The sequence below is a fragment of the Heterodontus francisci genome, chromosome 36 (assembly GCF_036365525.1).
Source record: "Heterodontus francisci isolate sHetFra1 chromosome 36, sHetFra1.hap1, whole genome shotgun sequence".
Lineage (NCBI taxonomy): Eukaryota > Metazoa > Chordata > Chondrichthyes > Heterodontiformes > Heterodontidae > Heterodontus > Heterodontus francisci.
Genome location: NC_090406.1, coordinates 34,154,785 through 34,169,314, shown reverse-complemented (window position 1 = coordinate 34,169,314; position 14,530 = coordinate 34,154,785). Strand labels below are relative to the sequence as shown.

General features: G+C 43.3%; 1 protein-coding gene across 3 annotated transcripts; it reads right to left on the bottom strand.

Annotated features, from left to right (window-relative positions):
• Positions 1 to 3,412: 3,412 nt before the first annotated feature.
• On the bottom strand, positions 3,413 to 7,860 carry LOC137351741 (nicotinamide riboside kinase 2-like). Of its 3 annotated transcripts, none has more exons than XM_068016525.1 (8): positions 7,743 to 7,860; positions 6,544 to 6,634; positions 5,669 to 5,717; positions 5,381 to 5,558; positions 4,699 to 4,770; positions 4,478 to 4,584; positions 3,811 to 3,896; positions 3,413 to 3,721 (listed from the first exon to the last, which is right to left on the bottom strand). In XM_068016525.1, exons 1-7 carry the CDS (start codon positions 7,766 to 7,768, stop codon positions 3,811 to 3,813), a joined length of 609 nt encoding a protein of 202 aa, XP_067872626.1. In that variant the 5' UTR covers positions 7,769 to 7,860; the 3' UTR covers positions 3,413 to 3,721. The 3 variants fall into 3 exon arrangements, with proteins under 3 accessions (XP_067872626.1, XP_067872627.1, XP_067872628.1); XM_068016526.1 differs by having other exon boundaries at positions 7,730 to 7,810; XM_068016527.1 differs by lacking the exon at positions 5,669 to 5,717 and having other exon boundaries at positions 7,730 to 7,812.
• Positions 7,861 to 14,530: the final 6,670 nt, after the last annotated feature.

Here is a 14,530-nt window from a genome sequence, read left to right as displayed (position 1 = left end):
AAGAACGAGCATTTTGCTGGCAGTGGAGTAGCACACCCCCACGGGGAAGTAGCCTGTGTCCAGAGCTGGAGGCTCTATCCCCAAAGCAGGATCCAACTAGAGCAGTTTCCCTCCTATCCAAGAGGCCTATCACCTTACCCCCTCTAAAGTATTTAATTATATTTACACTTCTGAGGGCACCTCAATTTTGAGGTACCCTCACATTCTCAGACCTGCCTCAGCAGCACCCACTTCTCCTGATGTGGTTGCTATGGCTCTAGAGCAGATTGGGCCAGCAGCATTGGGAGCCGACCTGCTGTCCGTAATAGGACAGTGAGTGCAGAGGTGGCCAGTGCTCCTACTGTGCCATAATGACTCTAGGAGGCCATCTCTGGCAACTTAGCTCAAAGTCTGGCTCCCAGCAAGTGCAGGCTTGGTTCCCCCATTTGGTCCTGATGTTGGGGCCCTAAAGCCTATGGGAAAATCTTGCCCATTGTAGGTAATTTGATTGCCTTTGGAAGGGTTCCTAGTTATTTCCGAAGTTAGCCACTGATGGGTTTTTTGCATTATTAATAGCAGAGAAGGGTGGTGTTTGATATTGCAGCTTCTAATAGGAAGAATTACATTATGTATCACCTTTCACAAACTCAGGACATCCCAAAGCACTTTACAGCCAATGATGTACTTTTGCAGTGGTAATGTAAGACCTGCAGCAGCTAATTTACACACTGCAATGTGATGACCAATGTTTTTCCAGTAATGTCAATTAAGGAATAAATATTGGCCAGGACTAACTCCTCTGCCCTTCTTAAAAATAATGCCATGTGATCATTTACATCCAACTGAGAACAGAGTTTCATGTCTCACCTGAAAGACAGCACCTGACTGTACAGCACAAGACAAACTCATAGCTGAGAGTTCTAACACAAAACTATAGTTGATACTGACAAGCTGGGCACAGAATGGGCTTATGGAAAGGAAGAGTCAAGCTCGAGCAACACTTGAAGATTGTTTTGAAAGCAGAGGAAGGTAACAAGGAACAGATAATGGAGGGAGTTCCAAAGGAGCAGGTGGAATGGAGGGAATCAGAATAACCTACGTTGCAGGCCGAGGACATACACTAATGATCTACAAATGAAATCTGACCCGAGCCCCACAGGAACACATCCCTCCCAAGCCAAGGTCCTTTCATTTTTTTCCCCCGTGCCTGACCACTGGAATGTTCAGTTAACCTAGCTTCCCTTTCTCACTTTTTAAGCTTATGCAGATAAACTAACTGGACTTGATAGGTTGGTTAAAAAGTGCATTAAGATTGGAGCCACGTACCAGAGGTGGTGATAGAGCGTGGCCAATGAGAGCCCAAATGCCAGACCCATAGGATCAGGACAAGGTCAGGCAGCTATGCTTTAACATACACAGGTCAAGCAGATTGCAGAAGTAGGGAGGGGGATAAATCTATGAGGGGGGGGGGAGACTATGGGATTATAGGGTGAGGGTAGAATGTTAATATCAGTTAGCCAGGAAGGGGTAGCCAGTGCAGCTGAAGGGGCATGTGCATATGTGTGGGCACAATGAGGAGGAACATCTTCACTCAAAGGGCAGTGAATTTTGGTGGAAGCTCAGGCACTAAGTTCAAGACAGAGATTGATAGCTTGCTTGTTGCTAATGATATCAAGGGATTTGGGAATAGCGTGGGAATATGACATTCAAGTGGCAGAGCAAGCTCAAGGGCTAAATGGACTACTCCTGCTCCTATGTTCCCAATGTAGGACTGAAAAAAATTAGATAAACTCAGTTTAAAATGAGAGCAAAGTGGAAAGGATCAGACAAAGCCAGTAATTCATTCCAGACAAGGGATTCAAATACCTCTAACCCTTACACACTCTTGCTGCCTTTGAGAATTTACATGTAGTTATGGTCTCTTCTGAGACCTAACAATGTGGAATAGAAAGGGGGAACTTTGTGATAGCTCAAATGAGACAATTTATTTCCAAATTAGGCATAGTTTAGTCATTAGAAATTGGATATAATCTAACCTTTGCAATTGAAGTTGCTGTGCAGTTCTACATGCACCAATGGCTAACCACAGGCCAAGTGATCATCCTATAAACTTCAGAGGTATTTAACAGCTCATGCTGATCTGCATTTCTATATTTGACCTTGGATTAAATGACTGAGTGAAGTTACATAATACAACCTTTAACAGATAGTTTAATTAAAAATCTATTATGTTCAACTTCCTTTTGCCTTAACTTGCCTTTTACTCTGTTATTCTAGACCTATTTAGTTTCTCTCCACACCCCACCCACACAAACTATTAGTGTCTGAAAGTAACCTTACAATTATGGCAGAATATAAATATGAAGTAACTTACTGGGCCCTACAACATATGTTCAGTGTTGCTGTTTTGTCCTGGTGGCTACAACAGTGAATGCATGCTAGTACCCATTTTTAAAGTACCATTTGGTAACCTTCAACTTCAAAAGATTAAACATGTTTGCACATGGCACTAAGATTCACTCAACAGAATGCTGTAATAAAAGCCCCAGGTAGATGCACAAACTCTATTTCCAGAGTTTCAGCAATTGCTCCAGAGAACCCAAGAAAATTCCTCAGGTTTGTTTTATGATCAGAGGATGCATCACATATTGCACAATTAAGCTGCGGCGCAGTGGCTAGCACCGCAGCCTCACAGCTCCAGCGACCTGGGTTCAATTCCGGGTACTGCCCGTGTGGAGTTTGCAAGTTCTCCCTGTGTCTGCGTGGGTTTCCTCCGGGTGCTCCGGTTTCCTCCCACATGCCAAAGACTTGCAGGTTGATAGGTAAATTGGCCATTAGAAATTGTCCCTAGTATAGGTAGATGGTAGGGAAAATATAGGGTCAGGTGGGGATGTGGTAGGAATATGGGATTAGTGTAGGATTAGTATAAAATGGGTGGTTGATGGTCGGCACAGACTCGGTGGGCCGAAGGGCCTGTTTCAGTGCTGTATCTCTAAACTAAACTAATATGCAAGTGAGTGCTGTTCCCTTCATAGGATAATAGTTCAGCATTCTTGAAAGCAATTGAATGTAGTTTGGTCATAACAAATTGTCACATCTTGCCTCTTAAACCCACTGGGAAGTCAATCCCACTTTAGAGCATAGTCTAGGCTGACAATCCAGAAGTAGAGTGCTGCATTAGATGGCATCTTCCAGACTGAAATGTTCATGGTAGACAGTGAAGATTTCTCTTCTCTCGCTCAGCTCACTCCTATCTACCTTAAAAGACAAAGCTTGGAGTTATCAGAGGAGACAATCCATCAAAACCAATGGGAATCTTGCAACAAATGATAAAGTATAGTTTGAGTGTAAATGAATAGGAAAGTCAGTATAGCAGATGGTAGGCTGAATGCAAGTTACAACATGACAAATACAAAACAGTGGAATACTCCAATTGGTAGTCAACAGTTTAGGCATCAATTTACATCATTCAAAATTGTACAAGTAAAATGTTGCATTGGTTATACAACTGACCAAGTTAATAAAAAAAAATTATATTTGAAAGTTCTCCAAACAAAAAAGAACCATTACTGACAGATTAAAATAATTTAAACCATGTCCAACTATATACACAAAATTACTGTAAATTTAAACAAATCTAATAATGCTAACAGGGCAATTCTATGGGGCAACTGTTTCTAAGAGACATTCAACTATTTACAACTTCAATTTGTTTTTCCACAAGTCCTCAGTACACCAGATCCTGAAAGAGAAGGGAGCAAAGCTAATTAGAACATGTGAAATGATCAAAAGCAGGAATACCTACAAATAAATCAGCTGTTCTATAATTACCTATGAACAATTCAGGATTTGGTTTTGAATATCTTCATACACTTGTAGATAGAGGTCTTCCTTTGACTTCAAACCATTCAGATGCACTAGAAAATGAAATATTTCAAGTATTAATTGTGTTCTTGCGACCCAGCAAGAATCATGAGTGCAAGGCATCTGATGAGTCTGGACCTGTATACACCAAGTCCCAAGCCAGCATCTGTGGGTCTTTGCTTGCAGCAGGTCCCCAAGGGATACCAGAATAGATGGGAACATGATTAGAGTATCCCAATTTGGGTGCTCATTCATCCCAACCCTGATTGAAGAGGGTCAGGCTGGCAGTCAAATGAGTGGGTTTGCTGACTAGCCAGTCAGTAGATGGCAGGACCAGATTTCCCCTTTATGAAAGCCTTCTCCTTTGCATCTCTCCTTTCTCCTCCCCACCCCCCAATAAAAAAAAAAACAAGGCCGATAAGTAAAACCTGAACAGTAGGCATCCACAGAAGACAGGACTTAAGAGTTGCCCATAGTTTCTCAGATCTGGACATTTACCTCTAAAATATCAAGTCCTGCTTATGTCCAAAACCCCTTTGCCACAGTTTAGTAAACAGATCATTGCCTTCAGTGTGGAGCAGGTCAATGTAAGTGTTGACTCAATCCCTTTCAGTGTATGTATAAAGTCACCTACCAACATCAACATTGTTATCCTCCATCTCTTTCCTGTGCTTTAGGTACATTGGCCATACATGTCCATCAAACAAACCAGGTGGATCAGGAACTGTATAACTCCTTGTACTGAAGAAGAAACCTCAGTTAATGTTGAATTTGTCTACTTAGACTACAAATTTTTATTTGCTTACTCAGCTGACTGGATTTCTAGCTGAGGATTTAAGTGTCAACAGTCTTTACCTCCTCCTCCTCTTGCATTCATCATATGAAAGGGATAAGTAATAGCATCGATCAAAAATCTTAACCAATGGCCTGGGGAAGAAAAGAATCAAATGGTTAAATGAAAATTACTAGATTTGCTTCAAACCTCAAGCTTTGTAGCTATTTAAAATGATTAGTCATCAGAACCGTGGGTTGACTTCTGATGAGCCAAAACAGGAATTGGACCTCTGACTTGAATAAATGTTTCATCAAATGCCAATTGCTGGAATTAGAGCAGGGAGTTTAAAAGTTTGTGGCCAAGGTCATGTAGACATATCACAATAGACTTGAAGCTCTAATAGAAAGTGTATTTTTCATAAGCCAAGTGTTGTGACTGGATTTATTTCAGGCAAATACTAGAAATAATCTTTTAAAAATCAAACCAATATATTGCAATGTTGTCCCAACATTTTTGTGCAATGCACTTAATTACCTCAAATTGTTGCCAGTGACAGACCAAGATGAACAGTCCACAAGCTCTCCAGCAAGTTTGCACTCCAAAATCCTACTGGTGGGCACTTCAGTTTGAGTGGACACATTATAAAAAAGGTTCACAGCCTCCTTTTTTAGCTGAAATCTTTGAGGGAGCATGAAAGTTTCTCATGGCACTTTATAAACCCTGTTCTCTCAAACTGAAATAGAGAGTTCCAGAAAACTGCACCTGTAGTTATACAACAGGAACCCTTCCACTATCAATATGTGCACTCCTTTCTCTGGATCGCTCTGCTCATCGGAGACTGGAGTGACGTTCACTCCATGCGATCGGGCAAACTTTACTGGGTTGTCAATCCAGGCGTTGACAGTACTCATCATTGCCTCCATGTCGAGGGCTGTGATCACTGAAGGTCAAAAAAGAACCCAGCAGATTACTGCAAGGACTAACACAAGGTTAAGTAAATGTCAACATAGTTCTTTGTTAGAAAAAGTCACAGCCTACAACCATTCTTACCATCCCATTGTTTAAATCCATCTTCCCCAACTTCTATTTGATCTGGTGGCTGAAATATAGTGATCATAAAAACATGGCTGCAAACATTTACACATTAGACAATAGGGAATCAGACATCAATCTTATGCCTACTCTCCCAAAAGCCCCAATTCTTGCTGGGGGTATGCTTCCACTGGCAGCAGTAGCTCTCCAGTACCTCACCAGTGGCCATTCTTTATGTGAAGATTGACATTGTGTCAGCAGGCTGTCTTACCATAACCTGCCCTCACTATGCACATTTCCCAACAAAAATCATAAACGTGAGTAAGAACAATGGCTGATTCTCATCAACTACCACCCCCACCTCCCCTCCACCCACTCAGGAACAAAGTCAATTATAGTAGCCCCACCATTATCCCATGGTTTAGATCAGGGAGTAGACAAGGGATCAAACCCATGACTTCCTTGGTCTGTTGGTTTAATACTACATAGAGCAGTGTATTTTCCCAACCAGGCATCAGGTTATACCTTAAGTTAAATGTCATAGGGTATTGCCAAATGATGGCCTATAGCAGAAGGGAAATAAATTAGTACATTATGTAGTTGCATCAGTACAAATCTGCAAGCACAAGCTCCCCCAGTACTGCACACATGATTCATATATTACAAACACATTTTTAGCATGTCAAATAGCAAGATATTAAATACACCCTGTCATTGAGACATTTAATCCGAATGTAACAGACCCTTGTACCAGACATTTCACTCCTTCAGTACATTAGTCAGGATTTTAGGCAGTAAGTTCATAAACTCCTACTTAAAACTACTATAAAAGCATTTCACATTTTTCGATTCCCCCCCCAGAGCTATATTTTCAAAATAAAAGTTGTATTCACCTTGAAAAAGTCATCCTGATGTACTACACAGCAACTTGGCAATGTCTGGCGAATTTTATTCGTCAGAGTGGTTTTTCCACCGTTGGTCACACTGAAAGGTTAACACAACCATAATTAATAATATGCCGAGTGTCAGTAAAAGCGGGCTTAAATGTGCGGCTGATAAAACTTTCGCAATCGACCCGGAGCTGAATTTCAAAAAGGGCGCCAGATTCAAACCCAAACTGATCTCCCAATCTGTTCGGTGTTAAAATATTCAGTAGAGAAGGAAAAATCTTATTTAAAATCAACAAAATATATAGGGCACACGAATAGGAAAGATTTTTCGCGGGAATTTTATAAACTAGCAATTCATTTGAAAATGTCATCAATTGGTTTATTTAAAATAATCTGCACTCACTGGATAATTAACTGACATTCATACACGACAACGCAAACTCAAGACTGATAAATTAAAATTGCCAATAAATTAAGACCTAGAAAAGTAAACACGTAAATAACGAGGATGGGTTATTAAAATATCAATACATCTTTCCACGATAAACTGATGTTAACTAACAGGCAGGTTTATAGCAGTTGTTACAAGGTCTGGCTTTGAGTTTGGCGCCACTCGGAGCCGAGTTTGAGCGGGAGAATCAAAATGTGAACCAAGCCAAAATCGGGATACGAACAAAAGCGGTTCCCCCCGTTTCAGCACCCAACTGGGGAGGGGGACGAGGGAGAAGAGAAAGGAAAATTTATTGGAAAAGAAAAAACTTCTAACCCAGGTCATTGTTATTCTTTGGAAAGACGCGGGAAAACGACAAGTTTAACTGAACAGAACAAATTTCAGCAAGAAAAAAAGCTGCGATTGAATTTAAAAATAATTTTAAACTAAATATTAATCTGGAAATGAAAACAATTTAAAGTTTACAGATGAAAACAAGAAATGATGGAAATAGGCTGGAAAGTCAACCTGGCAACAATTAAACTGCTGACGATCATTTATCAGCTACAAAATACCCAAAGTAGGAATGAAATATATATATATATATGTTAAACCCCATAGGAAAATAGATATCAAATATTGGATTCATACGTTTTGATCTGGACGTTCCCATTTTAGCCGCAAACCTTTTCACTAAAAAAAAAGTTAAACACGTTTCTCTGCCAACACTACAGCTTGCTAACTTTTTACAAGTTTTACCTGCAACACTTACCCTCCGACACCTATAATATATTTCATGTTTTTACGCAGTCGGCTCTCAACTGATTGCCACTTTCTACACCAGGTTACTTTGTTGCTCCGACTATTAGTATTTCATTCACAAATCAGGCGCCACTTACAGCCCTTATTTATACCTTCCTTTCAGCGTCATCATTCACGTATCATCCGAGTTCAGCCAATCCGGCCCTTGGCCTGTGAGCAGGCGCTCTTGCACTGCAGCTGTGTAGCATCACTCATCCTTTCGTCAAACCAATTATAGTCTGGAATCTTTCCTTTCCTAAATCAGTAATAAGGTAGATTCCAGAGACCTCTCCCGCTAACCCTCCACTCATTGCTCGGTGTCCAGAACTTCAAGAGAAAATTCTGTAATCTTTAAACTGCATTAACAAACACACGCTGTGGCATGAATCATAAATGTTTCAAACCTCCCATTCAAATCTTTTATTAACTGTTTCTCTGATGCTAAATCTTCTATTGCATTCTGCATCCTTCCACAATTAATTGCCAACCCCGGTTGTAAAATGTATTTTCAGACCTTCAGTAGTTTCACGTGATGAGAGTGGGTGATGCAATACTGGAAACAGGTGGGGAAAAAGTTCAGTACTGATTGTAATAAAGGTCAACAGGTCAGAACTACATTAGAGCTTGTCACTTGGAAGAAGAGTGAGTTTATATCTGCTTTGTTTCAGTGGTAGTACTCTCGTTTCTGAGAGCATAAGAAATAGGAGCAGGAGTGGACAATATGGCCCATCGAGCCTTGATTCCTTGAGGGACCAAAAATCTGTCTGTCTCAGTCTTAACTATATTCAAGGTTGGAGTATCCACAACCCTCTGGGATAGAGAATTCCAAAGATGCACAACCCTTTGAGGGAACAAATTTCTCCTCATCTCAGTCCTAAATGATCTTCCCCTTATCCTGAGAATGTGCCTCTGTGTCCTAGACTCCCCAGCCACGGAAAACAACCTCACCTCTCAGTGTGCACCCAATCAACCTCCTTCAGAATCAGATACATTTTAATGAGATCGCCTCTCATTCTTCTAAACTCCAGAGAGTATAGACCCAATTTACTCAAACTCTCATCATAGGACAACCCTCCCATTCCAGGAACCAATCTAGTGAACCTTCACAGGTATATGCTTCTTTATATATGGAAATCCAAACTGCGCCATATACATATAGCCCTATACAACTGTAGCAAGACATCCTTATTCTTGTACTTCAATCACTTTGTAATAAAGGCCAGCATGCCTAATTGCTTGCTGTACCTACATGCTAATCTTCTGTGTTCCTTGTACGAGTACACCCAGGTCTCTCTGAACATTTAGAAGTTTCATGCCTTTTAAAAAATATTCTGCTTTCCTATTCTTGTTATCTGCCATCTTGTTGCCCACTCATATAACCTATCTATATCTCTTTGCAGCTTCCTTGTGTCAGCCTCACTGCTTACATTCCCACCTCGCTTTGTATCGTCAGCAAATTTAGATACATTGCTTGCAGTCTCTTTGTCTAAGTCATTAATAAAGATTGTAAATATCTGCAGTCTCAGCACTGATCCTTGCAGCACTCCACCAGTCACAGCCTGCTAACTTGAAAATGCCCCATTTATCCCTACTTTCTGCTTCCTGACTCAGAGGATTATGGGTTCAATCCCCACAGTCCAGAGACTTGAGCACATAATTTAGGCTGATGCTCCAGTGCAGTACTGAGGGAGTGCTGCACTGTCAGAGGTGCTATCTTTCTGATGAGATGTTAAGCCATGGCCATGTCTGCCCTTTCAGGTGTTCAGGTATTCTTCAATGAAGAGCAAGGGAATTTTTCTCGTGTTCTCCAGTCATAGCCACCCTGACCACTGCAGAGAATAAGGCCATGAAGATCGGCAGGATGGCAGATTGCCTGGCCATTGACAATGTAGAGCTGGGGTCTCCCAGATACCTGGTGACATAATTAGATATCACACAGCCACATGGCACATAACAATCACAAATGTTGATTTTCCATTATCGCTAACCAAAATGTGAAAATCTATACAATGTTAACCTTTTACCCTTTGCCCATGTCAGTTTGAATTCATGTCATTTTTCTCCCATGGATCTTTCAAGTGTGACACAGGAACTGGAAAAGGAGGAGGTCTCAGAGGAGCTGGCTCATTTTGAGGAAGCACTATCACATGCACACCCTCCACCAGCTCAGATGGACACACCTTGGTGGGCCTCCAAGGGAGTTAGCTGTGTGGGCACATGGTGAGGTGCATATAACAAGTGAGCTGGAGCAGATGTTGGAGACAGGGTCATCAGTGGAGAGTCCCCGTCGGAGGGCGCGTGACCCTCCAAGTTCTGCTCAGCTGGATGAAGATGCTGAGCCTTGGAGGGTCATCGACGAAGAAGGCAATTCTGGAGCAGCAACAGAAAATGTGTGAGGTTCTGTCAGGATTTCCAGAGGCACTGCACACCGTTGGAGAGAGATTGGAGGAGCCCGTCCTCAAACGTGAGTGCCATGATGTGTCAGGCATTTGTACTGAGGTCCACCTCCATGGAAAGAGTGGCCGCCTGCACGGAACATCAGATTCAGCTGGCAACCAAGTGCATGCTGGCCCTCACCACTTTAAACAGGAAGGAGGGAAACTTCGCTTTGGCTGCTTAATGCTGTACTAAAGTGCAGCAAAGTACCCTTCAGCTCTCAGCTAGCAGGGAATTGCGGGTGGGCCATGAGAGGAAGTGGAGACCCTGCTCAAGGCACTCCCACTTCTCATTTCCTGCCCCACCCCCGCCCAGTCAGAGCCCCACATGCTGCCTCCTGCCCAGATGACCTAGTCTGCCCCTGCACAGGTGCAGGTGGGGCAATCTTTGGCAGGGCCCTCGCAGGCTCCAAAACCCAGACAATATCCATCAAGAATATCTCAGCTGTCAGAGCAGAGGAGCGAGCAGCCTGCCTTAGCTGTGCTGAAGCCACAGGGCTAGGACCATGTAGAAGTAATAGGAAAAGGAAAAGAAAGACTTTCAATTGCATTTGGGTAATGACAAGAATGTCTTTGAAAATGAAAATGAATCATGCACTTTATTACAATGTCTTCATTACCAGATCATCTCCATTGATTCTGCTCACCTTCCAAATAGACATTAGCCTTGGGGAGAATGGTATGACCAGAGTGGAAGATGAGCAAAGTGTGTGAATGAGGTGGAGGGATTTCTGACTGTGCAAATGATTTGTACTGAGGATGGTGAGGGGTGGGGATGATAGAGGGTGGATTCAGCATTTTGTGCCATAAGGCTTCACACACTCAGGTTATCTGAATTGTGCCTGGATGAGTCCATCACAGGCTTCTCTATCAGGAGATGAGTGGCTGCAGGTACCCTGGCCACATCAGGCTGCTCCTCTTCCTCCTCGTTCTCCTGCTCCTCCTCGGATGCAGAATGGTCCTTACCTTCCTCCTCCTCCTGCAGTTCCAATCCTCTCTGCAGCACAACGTTGTGAAAGGCACTGCAGACCACTAGCATTCTGGACAGCCTTGCTGCTACATACTGAAGGGTGTCCCAAGATCCGTCCAGGCATCTGAATCGCATCTTCATCAACCCAATGACTTGCCCTATGAGTGACCTGGTGCTCATATGGCTCTGGTTGTGCCTTTCCTCTGCATCAGTGGTAGGACATCTCACTGATGTCATCAGCCATGTTCTTCAAGGGTGGCTCCTTGTCTCCAAAGAACCATCCACTGACTCCCATCCACTCACTAGCTTCAAGGTGGAAAGACCTAAGCGAGATGTGACTGGAGCAGAATGAAGGCATCATGGCTGCTTCCAGGATATCTTGCACGGATATGTCTGAAAACCTGCTGGTGGTCACATACCATAGCTGAACATTGATGGAGTGGATTCACTTCCGATTGACAAAGACTGCTGATTGATCTGAGGGTGCCTTGATTGCCACAAGTATGCAATCTATAGTCTGTGACCTTAGACCTGAAACGTTAACTCTGATGCTGCCTGACCTGCTGAGTATTTCCAGCACTTTCTGTTTTTATTTCAGATTTCCAGCAGCTGCAGTATTTTGCTTTTATTATGCCTTCCTGTACCTGTGGGACTCCAGTCACTGCCGCAAAAGGTAGAGCCCTCTGGTTCTGACTGCCCTCATTAGTAGCAAAGTGGAAGTAATGGCGGCCCTGGTAAACATGGTATCGGTCACCTGGGAGATTATGCGCAGCAGATTGTCCTGCAGTTGTCACCAGCAGATCTCTGGAAGGAGCCCATGGTGAAGAAATTCAGGGCTGTGGTGACCTTGAAGACCACTGGCAATGCTTGCCCACTTGGTCCACTGGGAAGGAGGTGTTGTTCCAGGAGGCTGCAGATGTCAGCCATGACCTGCTTTGAAAGCCTGAGCCTGCTGAGGCACGTTTGCTCAGTTAGGTCATGAAAGCTGATCCTCTCCCTGTATGCGCTGTGCTGGGAGTATTGCCTCCTTTAAGTTGGAGCTCTGTGTCCATCCCCACTGTCCTGTGGAGCAGCATGTGGCTGAGTAGAGGGCAGCTGCTGCTGCTACTGCTGCTTCTATTTTTGGTGTTGCTGCTGGTGTCAGTGCTGCTGCTCCTCTTGTTCCTCATCAGAGGTCCAGCAAAGAGCTCCTTAAACTCCAGTGAAGGCTGAAAGCAGGGAAGTGCAGATCAAGGTGAGTAAAATATAAAATATCTGAAATGACTTCCAAAATGTTGAAAATCACCTGTAAAGCAGTGAAAGTGAGCTCTCAGAGCCAAGTCCTGTGAACAAGTCTTTCACCCAGACAAGGAAGCAGCTGTGCAGTTTTGGTCTTTAAAAGCTTTCCAGTCTGTCAATTTCATAGAATAATGAATCCTCACAGTGCGCTTGCTTTGTTGATGCTGGCGAGTTTCAGACGGCTCGGGAATCCCTTGTGCTAGTTGGTAAAGCCAGAATCCTGGGTTAAAGACAGAATTAGCATATCTAATTTAGAGACCTGACATCTTCAAGGGAGCTTCCTGTGCACCTCCGAACGTATCCCCATAAAAGTGAGTGGGGTTACGTCGGGTTTCCGACACTAGTATTTTGGGGGAATTTAACCCTCCCCACCCCCACCCCAGGCCCACATTCGACCCCATCCCCCTTGCCAGTTAAAATTCTGCCCAGTGACATTCAGTGGAATAAGATACAGGCAGTTGAGTTTTCAAGGAGCTGAACTTCATGGAGGGTGGGAACATGGTCACAAAAACATTGGAATAATGGAGTCAGGTATTGCAAAGGTATGGATGAAGATTTCAGCAGCAATGGGCAGAAGTAGGTGATATTACAGAGACGAAAGTAGGCAGTCTTTGAGATGGAGAGGATACGAGATTAGAAGCTCAGCTTGGTTTTAGCCTGAGATAATGGTCAGGGAGGGGGGTGGATGTAGTGGTGAGGGTGTAGAGCTTGTGGCAGGGGCCAAAGACTTTCATTTTCTCAAAGTTTAAGTGGAGAAATTCAAGGGTCTTGATGGTGTTGGTTAATGAAGGAATACTCAGCAGGACATAAGGAGAATTCCCTTCAAATAGTGCCATAGGATTAGTAACAGCTCATCCAAAAGACAGCACTTTCGACACTGTTCAATACAGTACAGAATTCCAAGATTTGCTATATTCTGCACCACCACAATCTCAGCTTTCTCTTCCTTCTTGAAAATTTTGGCTCCTGCTGGTGTACAATCCACAGGTACTAGCAACCAACCTCCTCAGCCCATCCTCCCTGGTACCACATGCAAATGGCCAATGTACAAGTGTAAGCCTCGAGTGTGACAATGAGCTATTTAAGCACCCTGATACTTGCCTGCAGCACACTACATTTATTCCTCCCTTCTGTTTCCCTCTGTGGACTGTATGTACACTGTCTGTGGTTGTTTCGAAGATCATTTTAAAGCATCACAAAAAATGGACCCACAATAAGTTTTTGTATCCAATACTGCTCAATCTCAAATTCTGAAACTAAGGGTTCATTCAGCTTGCCTTGTCCAAATTTCAAGAGCTCCAATGTTAAGTTCAAAGGGTTCAGGTGGAGAAAATGTTGGTTTAGTAAAACCCTGTGATGCCAGCAAGTTTTGTGAATAGTGTTTGCAGATAAGTGAGCAGCTTCCATTCCATGGGTATCAATGCTGCAACAATGTTTTCATTTATTTAAAAATGGATTAATCAATCTGTTGCTCTGAGGTATCAATTGGTATCGATTTGATCCTCGTCTATGCTAAATTGGTTGGGTGTTTGCAGGAGTGCTGCAATTAAACCCAGCATATCTCTGCTAGAAAGGGCAACAATTCAACGTACGGGTGATGGGTGAGGACAGAATTGGATGTGGCAGGACTGCCCCTCAAAGTCAAACAGTTTGGAGCCTCTGTGTGGCCCAGGCGCACACTAGACATGCATTTACTGAGCCATCAGGATATCTCCAGGAGAGAGGGGGGAACATTGAAGGTAATCGTAAACATTGCAAACTTCTCCCCACCACCCCCTCAAGTTAATATGTTGTTGGGGCTTATAACATGATAGATGATAAGCATTTATAGACTTTCCCTGATGTCAGTAAGTTTTCATTGGGGAAATTTTAAAGTATGAGCCCTAAGGAAGCGCAAAGTCAGCAGAGCAGTCACCTCACCCAACCTCACGCACCAGCAGGAGGCCCCAGCCATCTTGAGGCCTGGTCTCATTAGAATGCCGCCGGTGAGCAGCTGGCTGGCTGTGGGCTCCCTGCTGCAGCTTGCTGGTTCTGGGAGGGCAGAAAATCGGCAGCTTCCACCAATGAGTCAGCTGG

What these genes read in the sequence shown, in the direction of transcription:
- LOC137351741 (XM_068016525.1), bottom strand. Translation starts at nt 7,768, where the DNA reads ATGAAATATATTATAGGTGTCGGAGG. An exon ending in TGGATTTAAACAATGGGATG is followed by an intron (nt 5,559 to 5,668) that starts GTAAGAATGGTT and finishes TTTGACCTTCAG; the next exon opens with TGATCACAGCCCTCGACATG. An exon ending in TTCCTGTTGTATAACTACAG is followed by an intron (nt 4,771 to 5,380) that starts GTGCAGTTTTCT and finishes TTTCTTCCCCAG; the next exon opens with GCCATTGGTTAAGATTTTTG.